Below are 21454 nucleotides of genomic sequence, written 5' to 3'. Positions count from 1 at the left end.
TCTGGGTTTGATCCTCAGCACCACATACAAATAAAGATGTTGTGTCTGCTGAAAACTAAAAAATAAATATTAAAAATTCTCTCTCTCTCTCTCTCTCTCTCTCTCTCTCTCTCTCTCTTAAAAAAAGAAATTTGTTGTTGGAGACTTTATGTTACAATTTACGCAAGCAAGTATATTGGAGGATTAAATATGCTCTTGGCATGCCTTCACCATTTTTTTTTTTTGAGAGCTGAGACAAAATTAAGATTGCTTGCATTTTTATATATTCTCTAATCATTAGGTAACATTGTCCAACTATTTTGGAAGAAGGCAGAGTAAAACCACCTAATCAATAAATATATGGATAAACTAGGTGGCAGTGAGTGACCCCGTGAGTGTGCTAGAGCTTCAAGACATGAAAGAGGGAACAGTTTTCTATTCCTCCAGTGCCTGGTTGATTCAGAGTTGGAAAGTATGAAGGCCTCTGGGAATTTTCCTATAGGGTTGAGATAACTTTCCTACTCCTACAGAGACTCACAGAAGCATGCAAATGAGTGGAGAAAAGTCAGCAGTCAGAGTCTCTTCCTCACTTGTCAAATGAAAGCTTACAGGAAGAGAAGCAGGCACAGGATACTTTCTAACATTTTTGATGCAAACAGAAATTAAGTTCAACGTTCTTTTCTTAAGCAGAAATTCAGGTCAGATGTTTGGTGAACTTCCATAAATAATGGTCATGGATCACCTTCCTTGTGATTGCATTATGATGATGTACCACTGGCTCCCCTTGTCATTTCCACTCCTCCCTCAGAACAGTCATCGCTCCTTCTTCTACAGTTTGCTTATCCCAGCTGTAATTTCTGAGGGCAGTGTCCCTATCTTTCATCCCATATCCCTATGCTTAGCACAGGACCTGCCCTGCTACTGGGACTCATTAAATATCAATTAAATGAATAGATACTGCAAAGTTTTAAAAAGAGAATGCTATCTTACCAGATACTGATCGGTTTATCTAGGCTGCCAGCAGGCAGGGATGGGGGCACCTGCTAGGCTGATAGTTCTCAGATGAAAATTCATTTATTCTCTCTCAGGCATCTTACATTAAACAAGGTTTGGGAGTCATTCTGTGTTGTAAGACCCAGATGGAAAAATCAAGCTACTGCAGGCAGCAGCCAAGCTGAGGCAGAATAAAAAGGGGGTGAGGCCAACATGCAGTTAGAAAATGGAAAAGTAAGGGAGGGAGTCAGGAGTTGAGTTTTTACAACACAGCCGACAAGATCTGCATCTGTAACCATATATGCTGCTGGATATGAAGCTACAGTCCTGTGGGCTTCGCCCTGCTCATTAGATCTAACCCAAATCACTTGTTGGAGAAAGCCCCCGACAGGACTACAGCTTCACCCATCTGTCTGCCCCAACGTGGCTTCTTCCCCATATGTAGTTTTATGGGTCCGCTTTGTTTGTGCTTTAGGAAAAGTGACAACTGGATGAGATGAACAGGATGCAGGCTGCCTGTCTGTAAGTAAATGCTCCAGCTGTTGACTCAGTGCTCAGCTGCTAATGAATCAGAGGCAGGAGGAATTCACAGAGCTGCTGGAATTTGAGGAAAGGGTGTCTTTGATCATGCAGCACACAGGATTATTCATTAAAAAGGCTCATGGTCTTGCAGATAATGTGGGATTCTGGGTTTTGGATGGCTGTAGTTAAGGACGGCTTCAGATAACTTCCTCCAAAATAGAGGATTATTTTTATCTTTTCTACTCTCAACAACAAAGAATGGCTTACCTCCAATGACCGCTGAATCACTCCGAACTGCATTGGTAAGTGGTTCCCGCTCATCTGTCTTCCCAAAGGGATCTAAGGAGAAAAAGACCTGAAACTTGACTCTCCACTGGAACCATCAGAAACAGGATGTAAAATACCTACAGATTATACCAAATGCACTAAAATAATTGTGAGTTAGCATTTTGGAATTCCAGTGAAAACAAAAAGAAGCATTTTAAATATGCTGCTTATAACCCACAGTTCCTAGACCCTCTTAGCTTATATGTAAATTACAGGATAAAGAGTTGAGCCAGAGAATACTGGTTTCTTGACCATATGTCCTCAGTCTTCCCTTGAGGTCCTTTGCTGCTTTGCTGGATAGTTCTTGTGTATGAGTAGGCTTCTTACTGTAAGCACACATCCCTCTCTGCATGAGGGTTTTCTTCATTTGCAAGAGGGTTCTGAGCCCATTGGCAGAGAAAAGAATAAATACTCCTAGGAGCAGCCCTCACAGAGATACATACATGGTACAAGTGAATAATATGTATATTATAGTAAAAGAAAAGAAAAACAGCAAGTTTAAAAGTACACAGATGTGGCTCTGAATCCTTGCTTGTGCTGTAAAATGTGATCTCTTTTGAAATGACAAGTTGCATACATATTAAAAGTGGGCAGGGATACTTATGTGCATGTATATAATGCATACAAATATTCAAAACCTGGTGGATAATACACATTTAATAAATAGCCACTCTTGTTTTCATTTCATCATTGAATTCTCAGGAATCGACAAAATTTGTATTAATTTAATTTTATTATTTTATTTTTTGGTATGAAGAAATAAGAATGGAGTCAGTAAGAACTTGCTTAATGCCTTGTACTCATTTGTTGCAGAGTGGAGAATTCAAACCCCAGGTATACAGGGCCACAGTCAGACTCTTTCTATTATACCTTACCACTGCCAGGAAAAACCTAAGACCAGTAAAGTGTTGAAAGTAACAAACCACCCTTTGCTCATAATTAATAACTTGTTTGGCAATTAATAATGCATTATTTCATGACATCACTAGAGCTATGTGTCATTTATATTTTTTCATCTGTTAGATGGGAAAAATAATAGTCTCTATAAGATTTTATGGGAATTACATGAGTTAATGTATGTTTTTAAAGTAGTGCCTGACACAATGAAACTGTTTAATAAATCTTGCTTCTTATTTTAATGTGGTGATTATTTTCATACACACATAGGTGAGCATGTACATCCTAGTCTCACTGCCCCCGCAGCATCAAGCTCTGATGGAAAAGACCAAGTCTTACACATGTATCAGCAGTTCTACCTGCCATGTGTGGCAATACATAAAAGATGTTGGGGTAGTATTTCTTGTGGAACTGGGTAAACAGTATTAGACTCCTTGTGGTATATTCTGTGGAACTTTTCCTAAGACTCATGAAACTGAAGCTCAGAAAAAAATACTAAGAAAGAGAGAATGAAGAAAAATGGGAAGGGCATTCAAGGAACTGGTATGGGGTGGACATTCTGGGTTGGAAGTATTTATAGAGTAGTTCTATTGAAAAAAATTTTGGTTGTGGAACTTGATAATGCTATTAATCATTGCTGGATGTTCAGATAGTTTACATGCATGTATGCATACATGAGATTGATGACAACAGGAGCGACAGTGATAGTGGTGTTTATATGTGACACACACAGAAAGCAAACAGACAAGGAAAGGTGGAAATGAGAAATCAGAAGAGGAGATGAGAAGAAGTGAGAAAAAGGAAGGGTTATGTAGAAGGTGCTCCAGGGCAAAGGGGGAGGAAGGGGAGAAAGGAGGGAGAAGGAGGGAGGAAGGAATGAAGGAATGAAGAAGTGAAGAAAGGGAGAAAAACAAAACCATTTAGTCATTATATTTCCTGTGTCCTCTAAAGCCTGCTGTTATTATGTATTCCTATGCCAATATTCCTTCCTGGAATTCCTCCCACTTTGCCATACATATATAAACTTAGCTATCTTCCAGGTTCAGAGCATGGTTTGTTTTTACTCCAACTTGCATTGATTCCTCTTTAATTTAGTCTATGCACTACTTTGTAACTGTATAAACCAATGCAGACTTGGTTTTAACCCAGATTTTTCAATACCTGACATATTTTGTTGTTGTTATATTAACATATATTAATTCAGTTTATTAATTCTAACTCTCTGATATATTTATTGGAGCCACAAATAAAACACTTCTGAGATGATAAGATGATGGTTTTAGTAACGTGATTAGAAAACTTTTAAAATAACAGGATTAATCCATGCTTGGATGTGTACCTCCAGGAAAATAATCCTTCAGGGTGTTAATCTATATATTTTTGGTGAGTATTGTGTTGATGGTTTGTCTCTATTGTCTTTTACAATTTTAAAGCCAACTGTGAGTTGTAAGTCCCCCTCTCAATAATGAATGACTTCATTTAAATACATACCTATATACCTCTATGTTTCCAGATCTGTCTGTATAAATATTAAAACACACACACAAACACACATACATAATGTTTAATAAGAACTCCCTGTTTTTTAATGCTAGACTCCTGTATCTGTATGATGAATTTCCCAGAGTTTTCTATGGTTTATTAAACATGCTAAACTGCACTAGAAATTCACACATCTACTTACATATTAGTTCAGCAACCAGACTGTACCTCCCTTACACTTAAATACTTTGATCCTCAAAACAGCAGCCACTTAAACAACAGGAACTATGTATACATATACACACATATAATATGATTATATATATATGTAAAATATATAAAATTGTGCCTTTAGTTCTAATTGTTCATCACATGAAATAGTATTATATTAAATATGTATGAAATCACCCAATTCAGGGTAAAGAATTGAGTACTATTAGCTGGCTCTTTAAACTGGAAGCTTCTAGAAGACAGATAAGGTAGTCTTAGTAAGGGGACTTCATTAGGCATTCTCAGGAATCTACCTGATGAAGAATGCACAGTGGTCACTGCATTCACTTCTGAATCCACCATGGAGCCACAGCTAGATTCTGTCAAGGTCCCCTGGACGGTCACAGGTGCGATAGTGGCATGACGCAGGGCTGCCTTCAGTGGTGCTATATGATTATACTGGACTGAAGAAAGGCATCCAACAAAACCCAGGGCATTCACTTTAGCAATTTCAGAATCCAATCCAATATTATCTGCAATGTAAAAGACCACCAGAAAATATATATATTTTTTTAAAAAAATATGCTCTATGTTTTTTGACTATTGTATATAATAACTGAAATGATCTTATTATTCTTTAAGGAAAAAAAACTTCCCGTCTTTATATCCTCTTTCCAACTTTACCCACCCCACACTGCAAGCATCAATGTATCAACCAGATTTTGTAGATAACTGCTTAGCCCATCTCTGCTTTTAGATAGAAATGTTTCAAAACAAAACTTGTATTCATGTATTTTATTATCTGTAGAAGGACAGCAAATGTGTCCTATACTCTTGGTGTTTAATAGAATTTGTATCAGCATCTCTTTTACCATTATCTGTGAATGCAGGTAATTAGGACATCCATACTACAATTCTCATTAAAAATCTCAATAAAAATGAAACAAAAAATGATAAGATGTAGACAATGAGATTAGAAATCAAAATGGTCTTCCCATATATTTATTGTATTTACTATTTTAAGATATCTGTGTAGATTAACCTCTAGAGAAAATGTCTACCTGCTTGGTTCTGCCCATGGTACTGACTGGTGAGAGATTGCTTTGTTATTTTGACAGCATTCAAGTTCCTAAAGTAGTTTTGAGTCTTTATTAAAGATGAAGATGCAATCATTTGGGATTCACAATAAGATCAAATGTCTCGTTTTCTTCAAGATTTGTAGCAATATTATCCAGCATCATATTTCTTTCTCTTAAAAGGGGTCATTTGGACAAATTGCTGTGATGCAGTTACCTAAACCTTCAATGCATAATAAACCATGTTCTTAAGATATGAGAGTTTTAACATAATTAGGTAGCTCAAATGGTTATTTTATCATGATAATCTTTTTTTTATTATTTTCTGGAAGGGGGCAGCTACTTTCTTAACTAACGCTGTACATTACAATTTTATTTTGATTCATAAATGGTCAAAGGGTGTCTTCATGGATCTGTAAGTATGCATTATGTTGGCAGTATTAAGGAAAAGATGTGATGAGATTATATTTGAAAATAATAAATTAACATCCCTTGATAATGCCTTTTCTAATTTATGCCCTCAATTTACCTCCCTCTTCAATACCCATGTAACCTTCATCAATTTATCATCTCTCTTTTCTTACATGAGAAGAGAGTAATTGCATATTAAATTTATGTAATTGCATATTAAATTTGCTATAACAAATTATCACAAACTTAAACAACTTATATCAAATAGCTTAAAACACAAATTGATTATCTTTCATTTTTGTAGGTTAGAAGTCTGATATAGCACTCGCTGGCCCCCAGTGTCAGCAAGAATGATTTCGTCTGGAGTCTCAGTATGATACGTTTCTGTTATAAATCTGGGATGTCCCCTGCAAAGCTCATCAATCTAGGGATTAGGACATGGAATCTTTGTGGCAATGCAGCAATGTTCAGAGATGAAAAAGATTGTATTATTAGAGGTGTAACCTCATCAGTCCATTAATCCATTTGGTGGATTAATAACTTGAATAGCCCACTTGATGGTAACTGTAGGAAGGTAGGACATAGTTGAAGAATTAAGTTACTGGGGATGTGGCTTTGGACTACATCTGTTCCTGGCTTCTTTCTTTGCTTCCTCACTGCCATAAGCTGAGCAGCTTTCCTCCACCATGCCCTTGCACCATGATGTTCTTCCTCATTTCAGAGTAGAGCAATGGAGCTGGCCAATCATACACTGAGACCTCTGAAACTGTGAGCTCAAAATAAACTTTTCCTCTTCTATGTTGTTCTTGTCAGGAAGTTTAGTCAATCAAAAGCTAACACATTTTCTTTTTCATTTTTTAGCTTCTAGAATCCAATCGTTTTTCCATAGCTTAGTCTCCTTCATCTATCTTCAATAAAATCAATGTTGCATTTCTATGTTCCTTTGTTTATAGTCACACACACCTATGATTCCATTATTTGGCCTCTCTCCTTCACCTTTAAGGATTCATGTTATTACATTGCATTTGTGCTGATAAGCAAAGATGATATTTCCATTCTAAATGCAACCCATTAGCAACATTAATTCTATTCCCAAACTTAATTCCTCTTTGCCACTTAGTCTAACATATTCAGAAGTTCTAGGGATTAGGACATGGAATCTTTGTGGCTCATTATTCTAAGACTCCATGTCAGATATGCTGTAAGAGCTGTCCTGGTGATGGAAATTAAGATCCAATAGCATTGTAATACTACTCTTCTTAAGTGTAAGAGACCAGTAGGGTGTGGGAGGAAACAGATAACTTCTAAATATTCAAATAAACAACCTCCATCCATGGCACACATTTTTTTACTTAGTAAATGACCACATATGTTTATTTGTTAGCATAGATTTTAAAAGACTGTGTCCCATATGAGATTTCTTGCACCTTGTTATGCAACAGTTTTCTAGATCAAAAAGCTGCGATAAGCTGGAGGCTATTAACCAGTGTCATCAGAACTCAGTGTACCCAGCTGTAATAGAGAATGTATGTGAATTTCTGATTAGTTGTTAGTGAAGGGTAAAATTAGAAATCAGTAGTATCTAGATGAAGAAGCAGAAGAGAAGGGAAGCATAAGTTGTCATGAAGTTTTTGCACTGTAGGATATAAAAGCAGTGGAAAGTGACAGGCTATTGAAGCTATGCCTTGAGGGTCTTAGTCAAAAGTGCCAGATCTCATTCTCAACACTCACTTGGAATGCTGCTGACATTGGTGCCAAGGTCATTGGAGGACATCACATAGTGGATGTCATAAATACCAGTCCCAGGTGCAAGAATAGGTAAGAGATAAAAAATGGGCAAAATGCCAGTGAGTGGCATTCTCCACTTACAGGAAAATTGTGTTGAATAAAGTCTTATCTTATAAAAAATATGTTTTTTCTAGATGTAGAAGAGAGATCTTGAGATATTTCTGGAAAAAAATGAAGAGAGCAAGGAATTCCTGGTATGAGAAAATAATCTCAGTATGACATCTCAGATAGTAATTTTTCAGATTTTTAGTAAAAGCCGAAAAGCAAAAACCATAGAACTGTTTCAAATGATTTTTGCATTTTATGATAGTATTATCTACTAAGTAGTAGAAAATAAAAATAAATGAATAAGAAGCTGCAGAAAAAAAGAACAAACTCACATTCACCAATCATTGAACAACTACTATACAACAATGTATAATTGCTACTCAAATATTTTTATATTTTCTTCAAACTTTCTTCCATGTATTTGTTATGATTCTAGAAAATTTAAAGAGGAAGGGATTGAGAAACAGATAACGTAAAAGATACAGTGAAGTGAGAATTAAGGTATAGACCCAATATGTTATGACTTTAAATGCTATACTCTTCATCTAACATATGATAGCTCTCAACTAAGTAAATAAATAAACTTCAAAACATTTTATACACAGAGTAAAATAATTTTACATAAATTATTTTCAAAAGCATAGGTTGCAAAAACTAAGAAAAACATAAAGTGTTTTTGTTGAATGTCTCATGCAATTTACTGAACTCTGTATTACATGAAAGACATAATGTATTTACCAATCAATTTAATTCAGTTTTTGGATTACAATTGCATTAGACTCATAAGGAGCCAAGTGATGAAACTATTTTGTGTGCTCAGCTAACAAATGAATATCCCAGAAGAATGCAAGAGTGAAAGTGGTTCCCCAGAAGCATATGGGATGAGAATGCAAAGATATTGCTACTAAAAAATATTCAAGTTCCCTTTCCCACTCTTCCTTAGATTTTCTGTTAATGTATAAAATTTTCATCCAAAAAAAGTATAATTGCAAAGTTTTCATTCATATGCTACCATTCTGAGAAGCCACGGGTGTCTTACAAGGAAAAATCTGCAGTATTTCCATTAGTCTTATTTGAAATACATACTTTGTCCCTCTCAACACAATTTAAATCCAATCAAAATGCAGTTTCTGATTCACTTTATATCCCAGCAGCCCTCTCTCAAATATTGATGTAGAAGCAGCATGGAGTGCTGACAAGGTATGGGGGAAGTTAGACATCAGTTACTTCTATAAGAGGGTGTGCCATCAACCAGAGTCAGGCAAGCAAGCACACTTCAGCTAGCAGCAACCTGTTGTTATAGCTAATGCAGCACTGCCTCTTTGTTTTGATAGGAGAAACTTGAAGTTTCAGTGTTCATTGCACAAGTAACTTCTGTTTCCCCATTTCTGAGCTCCAGTTTTGCCCATGATAAAATAGTGATCACTGGATCTGCCATATGCATCATGGTAGAAATAAACATAATGATATAGTATAATTCTTAGCTCAGTACCCATGATTTGTTTTTGGTGTTTTGATGTTGTTGCTGTTTATTTTTTTTTTGTTTTGATACAATATGCTGTTTTGATATAGGTATGTATTGTGGGATGGCTAAACAAAATATTTAGTGTATTTGTTATCTCACATACTTATCAATTTACTTTTAGGGTGAGAACACTAAATATTCACTCTTTTGGCAATTTTCAAACATCAAACATATTCTTATTAATTGCAGTCACCATGCTATACAGCAGATATCTTGATCATTCATCTACCTGGTTTAACTGAAATTTTCATGATTTATCAACATCTTTTCATAACAAGTGCATATTATCATTAGTAGTAGTTTCAGAAGTACCAATGTCTTTTATTCCTCCTACTGTTCTTCAATTCCAAACCTCTTTACCTGAATTCAAGACCCCTCAATATGCCCAAATAATACCGTGCTTGAGAAAGAAGATGTAAATGTTGATTTGCATGCTGTGCAATCTTTCTACTAAATTTTCACTTCACATGGACTCAGAGTTGAATAGACATAATGTTCAAAGTTTTAATGACTCAGCTGGATAATTTAATATAGACTAACTTCTTCAGGCATTTTAAAACCTGACTTTTTACATTAATTTGCAAACACTCTTATTGCTTCAAAGTAAAGCTGTACTTCACTATTAAATCTAGTGGATTTGAGATGCCAAGGAAAGTAGCACAGAACCAATTTTAGCCCCAGAAATGCTTCACACAATTGCAATTGTTTGACAAGAGGAGTCAGATAGAGCAAATCCAGGCTAATTTTATGCAGGCAGTTTTTTGCAGTGTGGTTTTTTTTTTAATACAAAAAAAAAATAGAGTAGGAGAGATCAGCACTTTGCTAAAAACAGACATTGTTCTGGGATGTAACATGGCATTTGCTGTATGTTAAAAGTCATTTAAGATATTCAAATCTTGAAGTGTCACAAAACAAGCCATGCAGACCCATGTGACCTGGACTTATAAGAGTAAAATGTTGTACCAAGATAAAATATAAATAAGGGGAACTGAAGTCAGTGGAAGGTAAGAGCAGCATACACAAATGAAGAATTTCTTTCTCTAGAGTTCTTTGGGTTTCAGGGGCGGGGGGCAAAAAGCCTGAAAACTTCACAAACAGAAGTTTGCTGAGTCTATGAACATGTTTCTCAGGTAAATTTTTAATTGTAAAAGGAGATCATCAAACTGGATTAAACACACAGACACAAGTTTGTATGCAAACTTGGGATTTGTTTTTTGCTTTCATATTTTGTCATTATGGTCATCTGCACAGAATCCCACATAAACTACATCCTTATAAAATGAGAAAGATTAAGATAAGTATACACACTATCAAATTAGAGGGAAAAATCATAAGTTCAAATTATTTTTCTAAATCAAATTAACAGTCTTTGGCCAATCTAAGCCTGGAAACTTAGGTCTGTTGGCTTCTACCTTTCTTTTTTGTTCTTGTTGTTTTTGTTCTATTATGCCATGCTTAACATCTTTCCTCTTCTGCAAAATATATATCTATTTATTGACCACCTATGGAAAATACAGTTCTATATTCATAGTGGTGGATTTGTAATAGCTAATCAATGAACTTTTCTCTCATCTTGGTGAATTTCAGTCATTATGGATGATGAATTTAATAGACCAGCAAAGATATCAGGTGATAAATCTTACAATAGAGAGAGATCACTGTGGCTGTGGGGTTGTAGAAGGGAACTCTGGAACAATATAGAGAAAACAACATTAAGAATGCAAAAGAACTTCCAGAGAAGTGTATTAAAATATATATCATAACTTTCTTATGCAGTTATGTTATAGATGGTCCATGGCCCACTCTTTGAGAAACACTGATTTAGAAAAGACAGCTTGGGATAAAAATTGCTTAAATAAATGCTGGAATGATGAATCGAGTATAGTTACAAAGCCAGCACAAGGCATAAAGGAACAAAGTACATCACATGTAAGACAAAGAAAAGTCAAGTTAATTTTGTGTTAAATAAGGTAAGGAATGATTTTGGAGAGATTGGTAGAAACTGTATAGCATAAATTACTTTCATATTCCCAAGGCATTTTTCCTACTGCTATTGGATGATTTTATTTCATGATAACGTCTGTCCTCTTCTTGCTTTCTAGAAGACCCTCTTTTTCAGATCTTTATCCCCTTCAACTAAAGTGAAGTGCCCAATATGCAGAATAAGTTAGAATAAATTTAATTAACTTTAGTGTTACATATTGAATATTAAATGTCCCCAGAAAACTCCTGTTAATGTAGGCATATTCTGAAGTGACATGATTAGATGATGAGAACTCTCATCTAATGAAAGGGGTTAATTCATTTGATGGATTAACAACTGGATTGGAATAAGTGGTTGGTAACTGTAGGCAAGTTGGAAGTCACTGAAGGAAGTTAGGTCATTGGGGAAAAACTTTGGGGGTTTTATCCTTTGGCTTCAAACATTGTTTCTCTGCTTCTTGACTTGGATGAGCTAAGCAGCTTTCCTCAGCCACAATCCTCTGCCTCATTTCAAGCCCAGAGTGATGGAGTTGGCTGACCACGGACCGAAACCTCTGAAACTGTGAGCCAAAATAAACTTTTCGTTTTATGAGTTGTTGTCAGGTATTTTGGACACATCAATGAGAAGCTGGCTAACAGAATTAGTAAATGGAATTAATGAATGAAAAAACATTTCCTATTATCAACTGCAATACAGTTTAATCAGGGATATATTAATAGGTAGATCTCAGACTTTTCCATTCTAGCCATTCATACATATACCCTGGTTTTATTTTTACATTCACACAAATGACATGTTATCCAGAACTCTGCTGAGGCAGGCCAAGTTCTGATAAAAACTTCATTCAGAACTCTTATAATTATATCAGGAGTGCACAAGAAATATGCCTCTCCATTATTCTCAGACTCTTGTGTCCTAAAGCTAAATGAACTGTCTTTATAAAATCTGCATGTGTGGGTGAGTTTGGTTGCTACATGTCATGATGTCAATACTATTTGTAATGACTTTACACACTTTACACATGAGGGCCTATGCACTGACTCTTCACATGCTGGGGAGACCTCCCTGGGGCTCCTTTCCTTTAGATATTAGGATAAAAATTTTTCATTGAAGAGGACTTTCATGGGTACCTAAAGAGTACATCCCCTGTTCCTTTCTCTATTTCTCAACACTGAACCCAATTCATGTCCTTTCAATTTTTTTCTATAAACTATATAACTATAATTTCACATACACATATGTGTGGGTGTGTAGGTGCACAGGTGTGTTTGCTTATTGGTTTATCTTTTATGCACCTCTGTAAACCATAAGTTTAATGAAGAAAATATGCTTTACCTTCCAGGTAACTGCCAATTTCTTAACAAATTCATAACCTTGTACATAAACTTTGCTAAATATTTTTGAATGTTTGACTAGGTCTACATTACATGGGGTCTGATAGGTAGAAGGTCTTATACAACTGTCATTTTTCTTTTTTTGGTACTAGGGAATCAAACACAGGGTATAAGGCATGCAGGTCAAGTGCTGAACACCCTGAGCCACATATCCAGCCATTTTTATTTTGAGAGAGGGTCTCTCCAAGTTTTCCAGGCTGGCCTGGAACTTCAGATCCTCTTGCCTCTGTCTTCCAAGTTGCTGGGATTATAGGTGGGTGTCACCACACTGAACTCCAACTTTTCTTTAAGTAAATACACAGAAATACAGGTAGGTGGATAGATGGATCGATAAACAGAAACAATATAAGAAGCAAATAAAAAAATCAATGTAGTAAAAAAAATTCTATCACTTGAGAATTAATTACTTCAACCTAAAATTTCACTGGCTGAACACATTTTTCACTTTTTAATTAGGTTGCCTTGTACCATACATCATATGAGTTCCCCTCTGTGGTTACAGGACAGTGACTGCCGAATCAGTGCAACCTTAACCATCTATTCAAATTTTGGAATTCTAGACATCATATTCCCATGGTCTATTTTCCTTATTTTACATATAAAAACAACTTCTCTGCCTTTAACACTTGTATTTGCAAGTTAATGTAGAAATTCATTCCTTTGGGATTCAAAGAAACAAAAATAATTCTTTCTAGGTTGTTCATTATTTATTTCATGTGGGGCTAGAACTGAAGGACTCTCATGTTTTGGTTTACAACAATGTTGTTTACTTTGCTAAGAGAAAGGAGCAAAACTAGGGGACATTATGTCCCAACAGAGAATCTTTGGCAGAGCACAAAATAATCTATAGAAATATAATACTCCGATGGGGAATTACAAGTGATGGAGTGAAAACATCAGGATAAGTAAAAGTTATAGCAGGAAACTTTGGTGATTTGATGTTGTTTTTATTTACAGGGTTTATGCAATACAAATTTTGTTAGGATGCTTTTTACAGCAGGTAACGGAAAACCCAACTGTAAGGAATCTAGACAATAAAGGACTAATTTTCTCACATAGGAAGTTGTCTAGAAGCATGGAAAGAAAGCTATGGTTCCAGGATACCAGATCACCCCCCGTGGCTGTCTCAATATCAGGCTGGAATGAGGTGATAATGGAGCTTCAGACATGATGTCTAGGTGCAAGAAGGATAATATGGAAAAAGAACAAGTGTCTGTCTCATCTTTTAAAAGGAAAATCCTGCCCCAGGACCTCATAGACTCAGCCACCTCACAGGCTTCTTCTAATTATCTGGATGTGGGTCATATTTATGCCTAATCCAGGTCACTAGCATAAGACATGGACATTTTCTTAGACTAGGAAACTCAAGATCCCTTTTCAACTTTTGAAAATCCTAAAGATGGTCTGGGGCTGGGGCCCAGTGGTAGAGTACTTGCCTGGCACACGTGAGGCACTAAATTCAAACCTCAGCACCACATAAAAATAAAATAAAGGCATTGTGTTCACCTACAACTAAAAAAATACATATTTTTAAAAAATAAAATCCTAAAAAGGTCTTAGATATCTGTGTGCATTTTTAAATCTACAGATGTCCATTTTTATTAGAAATCAAAACTGAGAAAGCTTTAAAACAAGAGTCCACAACATACTCTCCATGAGTTCACTTAGTAATGACATCATGAAACAAGACAACCTCTGAATAAACCTAACTATATGTATAAGACAACTGGATGAAAAAGGCAAATAACATCTACTGGGAAAATGAAGATACTTTTGACCAACTGGATTCCTTGGAAAGATCTCAAGATCTGCTTTCCCCAATGATACCTGCAACAAATACTTATAACAGATCACACAACTAGGAGGAATCCTTAATTATCACAGTTAGAGATGATTATCTGAAGAGCATGTAAGCTTATAGAAGAAGAAGAGTTACACAAAACTGGAATTCTGTTAGGAAGAGAGAGGGGATTCCAAATTGGTGCTGCATAGGCAACCAATACAGTTCAGTTATATTCATGCAAGCCAATCTCTGGAATCAAAACAAAATATAATATATATATATATATATATATATATATTTTTTTTTTTTTTAAGAGGCAGTCTTTTAGTGGGTTATATTCTGACTTCTATAAAGATTCTGATGCTACATGTATGCTCACATATAATTTGATCATCTATGTTTATGAGATATATATATATATAATTTTAATTTAAAAGTCAATTATTTTTAATGAATAATAAACTGATCTGAATAAGAATTCTGGTGTCTATACTAAATGACCTTAATTTGGCTGTTGTTAATAAGGAAAAGTAGAGCTATTCTTTGGGGGCTAAGTAGAATCTAGTAGCCACAGAAAAATTTGCCCTATATCTAATGCCTACATGGAGAGCGGCTTTTGTTTATGCCAAGTCTCCTGTATTCTGGTTCTAACTTTTATCATACATCACATACAATCCAATAACATAATGAGTCACACAGGGTAACCTTTGTAGCATTGCTCCATAGGAATATTAATCACCAAATTCTATCAAATTATGTGATAAAACATCATACAGAAAAATGACACAAATTAGCTTTTATGATTTGGAAAGGACAAAATAGTGGCATTATATCCACCATGCAGATCATGAAACAAACTCATAATGATTCAGCAAGATGCCCATTTACATAGTAGCTAAAATTCCTAGACTTTAATTACTAATTTTTTCTTGCATGTCATACTATCCCTTTGAATTCATTAACCTAAGCTTAAGACTGAATCTGACTTTATAGAAGAGCTGTTTTTATAATATCACACCATCAGTCACCTAGTACAGTACAGATAAATTGCAGTAGAGCAAGGCTACAAAAAAAAAAAAAACTACTTAAAGATGAGCTCTGTTCAAATGTCTTGGGACAAAGATTTGGGTTTGTGGTTGGAGAGAGCAGATCCTTGACCTGACCAGACCTCAACTCTGTGTATGAGTAACCACTTGTCCATGGCAGGGATGTGCTTACAGCAGTCTGGCTGCCTGGAGGAGGATCTTTCTGAAAACCAACAACAATGCATTTTTCCAAGGGCCTGCTGAGGTAAGAGTGATAGAGGTAAGTCTCTGTATGTCCAGACTGTAATCCAGTATGTGATTGTCGTTTTTGTATTACATACAATATCTAATGGAAACAATTTCTCCAACATGGGGACCATTAAATACAGTTTTTAAGCTGCATTGACTTGAATGTAAAAATGAGTTGATCATAGTATTCACCCTAAAGTTGGATTTTTAAGACAAAAACAAACATAAGATCTGAGTTATTTGGGTCATTGTGACCAAAAATACCCAACCAGAACATCTTAATGGAGGAAAAGTTTATTCTGAGATAACTGTTTCAGAGATTCAGTCATTAGCCAACTCAATCCATTGCTCTGGGCCTGAGATGAAGAACATCATGGCAGAAGGCCCATCCGAAGTAAACTGCTCAGCTCATGGTAGCCAGAAAGCAAAGAGAGAGCTGGGCGCTAGAAATGAAATACAAACCCCAGGACATCCTCCCATGACCTATCTCCTCCAGCCATAACTCATCTGTCTACAGTTACCACCCAGTTAGTCCATTCAAATCATTAACACACCAAATGATCAAATCAAATGTATCAATCCACTTATTAGATTAGAACTCTCTTAATTTAATCATTTCTCCCCTAAAAGTTCCTACATCAACACAGGAGCTCTGGTCATAGTCATAGCAATTCCTGATATTATTCTTAATAGTCCCTACAGATGCCCTTGTCCAAGTTCACAGTGCCTGTGATTATGTACCATAAATGGCAATAGGAACTGGACTGAGATGAATAAATGAAGGATATTAAGATTTAAAGATTATTCTGTATTACCCTGATAAACTCAATGTAATTACAAGAGTCCTGTAAGAGGGGACTAGAAAGATCAAAAGCAGAAGTACACCACTAGAGAGATCTAGGAAAAGAATACGAGCCAAAGAATGCACTGACCACTGTAAGTTGAAAATGAAAAGATACTAGAGTATTCCTGAAGCCTCCAGAAGTAACACAGCCTTAATTATGCACTAATTTTAGTTTCAAAACTTCAGCAAAGACTTTTGACTTCCCGAACTATAAGATAGTAATGTATGCAGTTTTAATCTACCAAGTGTGTGGCAGTTACCAGTAGTAGCAATAGAAAAATTGTATACTTTGGAACATTCTGTGAATGCTATTAAGAGGCTCTTTGCATCTATATTTAAAGCATGCCTAGATATTAATATTTAAGCAACTATACTGACAATAATAGTTTTCTCATTTAAATACTGCTATTCAATAAATTTGGTAATGTGAAACAATCTCTACTTTTCTTGCTTTCGTTATGACTGCATTTCAGTTGCCATGATTTAAATAGCACCATTCCTCCCAAAATAATAGTTCAAGTTTCATTTACAATGGTGTATTAACTGTGAGCAACTGCTAATGTGCAAACACGGGTTGTAAGTTCTTTTTTTCACAAATGAATATAAAATAATTGTGAGTTTGGGGATCAGAGTTCTATCCCATAATTTCTTTCAAGGTCTGTGGGTGACTGGGCACTGCATATCTGTTCACACACAAAAAGCAACATGTATAGTTAATGTTGCTTCTTTCTTTCCCAGTAACATGCTGGTGTGCCATTTTAAAAAGATAGATAATCAAAACAGGGAACTAAAGCTTGGTGTAGCGCTGCACACCTATAATCTCAGGAACTTCAGAGGCTGAGGCAGGAGGATTGAAAGTTGGAGGCCAGTCTGGGCCACTTATAATGAGACACTGTCTCACAGTAAAAAGTAAAGGGATGGGGTATCGCTGAGTGATAAAGCACCACTGGGTTCAATCCTCAGTACCACATGCACAAATACATGAGTACTCACACAGTGAGAAGGGAATAAAGGGAACTTGGTCAGCAAATCTGAAAGTGTGGCAAAGAAATGAAATCTGAAAACGCTGGAAGTGAAAAAATTTCAAATGTACATGGCGCTAGAGAGGAAATGGCTGCTCAGGGAAATGCCAATATTGACCCTGTGTGAGAGTCCGCAGGTACACAGCCACAGGGAATTAGTGACTTGGAAGAGGAAAGCAGTTATGACAAAGAGCACTTCCCACAGGAAGCCATGTTAGCCAAAAACTTCACATGAAAGGACCCTCCTCGGTATTTTACGGGATTGAAAGCACAAAGGACGAGATGTTAGAAGCTGATCCTGACTTAGAAAAGAGGATGACAGTTCACCAAGGTTTAAGAAAGATTTAAGTCAAACAGTCAGAAGGCCAGCACAGTTCAAAACATTCTTGATAAGCTTTTAGACAGAAATAAAAAGACAATTTCTCAATGTTTCTAGAGCTTTATATTGCAGTATACCCAGTATACTGTTTCAGTGCACTCTCTTTTACTAATTTTTAATTTTCCTATACAATAAGATAAGGTTAAGGCTTTGACAAAAGAAAATTAAAGGTCATAGAACCTCCATAAATTTTGCATGGATTATTAAGAGATATGAGGAAAAGACTACAAGCCAAACACCCAGTTTTAGCTCATGTGGTCACTTTCATAATCTTGCAGTACTGGAGAAATTGAGGACTGCCTGCATATTATCATGACTGGATTTCTCAACATGTGCCAAATGTTGCCTTTCGTGCCATGTGACTAGAGAACATCTTCTGGGTTACTCTGCCCCTTTTAAAGACAAGACAACGGAAAGAAAACGTAAACAATACTGAAAGTAACCCTCAGTAAGTCTCAGAGTTGGGATTTGAACCCATCATTTGTCAGCTCAGGACTAGGCTGTAGAATGCGAAGCTGATACTCCTAGGACACCAGCTATGTACTAGACTTCATGCTGCTCAATTTCAATGGGCAACTGTGTGTGATGATCACCTCGTGACAATTACTTTGGTATGTGAAAATTATTCATCTCTGTGTTGCAGATGAAAGAAACAGGCTCAAGTCCCAGGTCTCACAGTGAATGGTGAAGTCTTATTCCAGGCAAAGGGTCTTGGTGTAACAAGTATAGGAACTTGATATCTATTATTGAACAGATACATTTAGTATCTGGACCTTTACATTGTATTCTAGATATTTTTCTGAGAATTTGGCAAACACTTTCCCCTCAACTTATTAACTATCTTCAGCAAAGTTTGCTCAACCCAGAGAGCCTGTCTCCCTTCCTCCCTGAGGAAAGGAAATGCTAACTGACTGGAAACCTAATGAGGTAATCATGTTTGATGATTGTTTACTGTGCTCTTCTTCAAGATAGCTTATGTATATTTTAGAATTTGTCTTGATGTATTCATGATAAGAAGAAGCATATTTTGGGATTTCACTACAAGTGACATTTTGAAACTAGTATGCTTTGCAGCCTGCATCGAATCATACCACAAAGTTGATTCAAGAAATACTAATGAGGATGAACTGAGCACAAAGCATTGCTTATGCTGTCTGCATACAGGCTGACTTCTTAGTTTTTAGAGCAGGCACATCACAATTACACTGTAGCACTCACCACTCTCTGGAGTTTTTCCAGCCTGGAAACCTCTTACCCATGACCATGCCTGTTTAAAGAGAGTGATCCAAGGGCTGGGGCTGTAGCTCAGTGGCAGAGCGCCTGCCTCGCACATGTGAGGCACTGGGTTCCATCCTCAGCACCACATCAAAATAAACAAAGGCATGCTGTCTACCTACAACTACAAAATTTAAAAATAATAATTAAAAAAATAAAGAGTGATCCATATCATCCTTTACATACTACGGAACTCCTTGTCTATAGGTATTGCTTAAAACTTATCCTTGTTTTGTCTCTCCAAGATTTCTTTTTTTAAATAAACAACGAGGTGACTGCCAAGTTTCAATGGTGTAGATGTGAGTAAAAGCAAGTCATCCACTGACTTCTCTACAGGGCAAAGAACACATGAGGAATTGCTCCAGATTTCAAAATTACTGGCTTTCAGAAATTTCTATCATTGTCATTCTATAAGAATTTTTTGATTTACCTAAAATGGAAACATTACCTTCTCTCTTACTCCAACTGATCCTATGAAACACAGTCATAATTTATGATTTATAGTTTGCACATGTTATCAGAGATAAAATAATAACATGGCTCATATAAACTCAGAGTTCCTTTTTTTTCCCCAGTTAATATGAAGCCTATTATTAGGAAGTCTAGGGTTGGCATCCACATCTTGGCTTCAGATAGCATCAGAGAATCAGAATTGCTTTTGCTTAAATTTATGCTCCTCTCTCTACAGACTAGAGTCTTTGTCTTCTTCTTCATAAGATGACTTTAGGATCTCCAGCCATGCCCTTATGTTGTAGGTAGAAGAAAGAGGAAGAGTGAAGGACAAAGATGTACATATGTGTGAAATCATCCATCTGGAAAATTCTAGTGCTTTTAGCCCATGGAATAGGAGAATGTCCCATGGCTATTCTTAACTCAGTGGAGGATATGGAATAAAACATGTTTAATTTGGTACACTATTCCCTTAAAAAAATCAACTACAACAACAAAGAGAAAAAAGAAAGAAAAATGCCATAATTTTTAATTAAGAAGAGAGGGAGAATTAATATTGAACATTAATAGATGGGTAGCAGTCTCTAGCTCAACACTTATTTGCGAAATAAACTTTCTTTTTGATCCCTTCTCTCAATGAAACATTTAAACAATTTTCCCACTCGGCAGTTTTTTGTTTGTTTGTTTGTTTTATTTTTTATCATTAACAAATTATACTCCCCAGGTTCAACATTCAACTCTTTCCTTTGGTAACATCTGGCCCAAACTCTATCCTTGGACTCAGTTTCATTTAACCTATGAGATGAAGATGAATATACTGCATGCATATGGCAGATTAAAGAGGACAGAAATCTTTGGCGAATCTTTCACTGAGAGACAGGCATTTTTTCTTTTTTCTTTGAATTTGAGCTGACTTACAAATGACTTATCCAATGTAATCTACTGGAAATTATATTTTGCCAATTCTGAGATGAGCCTTCATCTCTAGCCTGATAGACCTTATGGTTTGAATATGAGGCATTCACCAAAAGCTCCTATTCTCATCTGAAGAGACTGATTCAGTGGTAACTGTAGACGGGTGGGGCATGGTTGGTGGAGGTGGGTAACTGGAGGTGTGTCCTGGAAGAGGTCATTTTTCCTGCACTCTCTCAATCCCCTTTTGGATTCCTGGCTACCCTGAAGAGGATAACTTCCTCTACCACACCCTCTGCCATGATGTTCTGCCTCACCTTAGATACACAGAAATGCAGCCATCCCACCATGGACTGAATCTCTAAAATCTGGGCAAAAATCAACTTTCTCCTCTAAATTCTTCTTGTTAGATATTTTGGTTACAGCAATGTCACCAAACTGACTAACAAAGAAAATATGTGGAAATACCATGAAACCAAATGGAGAAAGATAGGAACCCGCTTAGCTTAGACTTTCAGCTGGTCTGTTCAAAGCCACCCAAAACAGGAATGAATTAATTCAGACTCTCCTGACTATCCACACTCCCAGCTAGATATAAGTCAGTGACTTAGTCAACATCATAAAGAGCCAAAGAGCCAACCTAGCAAGCTCTATTTAAATTCTGAACCCCCCAAATATTGAGAAATTTTAATATGGATATTGTATAAAGCTATGTTGATGTTGATTGTAGGGTAATTTAGTACACAACAATAGATACCTATTTGTTGAGAACATTAAATATAATATTGAAGACAAGTATTTTAACTTATTTCCTGGCACATGGTAAATATTCAATGTTTATCTTACCCATTAAATTCTAAGACCTCATATATCTATCTA

General features: G+C 36.1%; 1 protein-coding gene across 2 annotated transcripts in view; it reads right to left on the bottom strand.

The window, feature by feature from the left end:
* Cntnap5 (contactin associated protein family member 5) overlaps positions 1–21454 on the bottom strand; it is a 790097-nt gene that overhangs the window by 8129 nt on the left and 760514 nt on the right. Inside the window, exons 22-23 of one of the 2 annotated variants that reach the window (XM_021721849.3) lie at positions 4725–4943; positions 1762–1833 (exon numbers count right to left, since the gene is read on the bottom strand). In XM_021721849.3, coding sequence (XP_021577524.2) covers positions 1762–1833; positions 4725–4943 — 291 coding nt within the window. The remainder of the gene's footprint in view (positions 1–1761; positions 1834–4724; positions 4944–21454) is intronic. The other variant, XM_078017259.1, reaches the window with a different exon arrangement.

This window comes from Ictidomys tridecemlineatus, chromosome 7 (assembly GCF_052094955.1).
Source record: "Ictidomys tridecemlineatus isolate mIctTri1 chromosome 7, mIctTri1.hap1, whole genome shotgun sequence".
NCBI lineage: Eukaryota > Metazoa > Chordata > Mammalia > Rodentia > Sciuridae > Ictidomys > Ictidomys tridecemlineatus.
The sequence above is the reverse complement of the archived record's forward strand: the minus strand, read 5'-3'. Positions and strand labels throughout refer to the sequence as shown.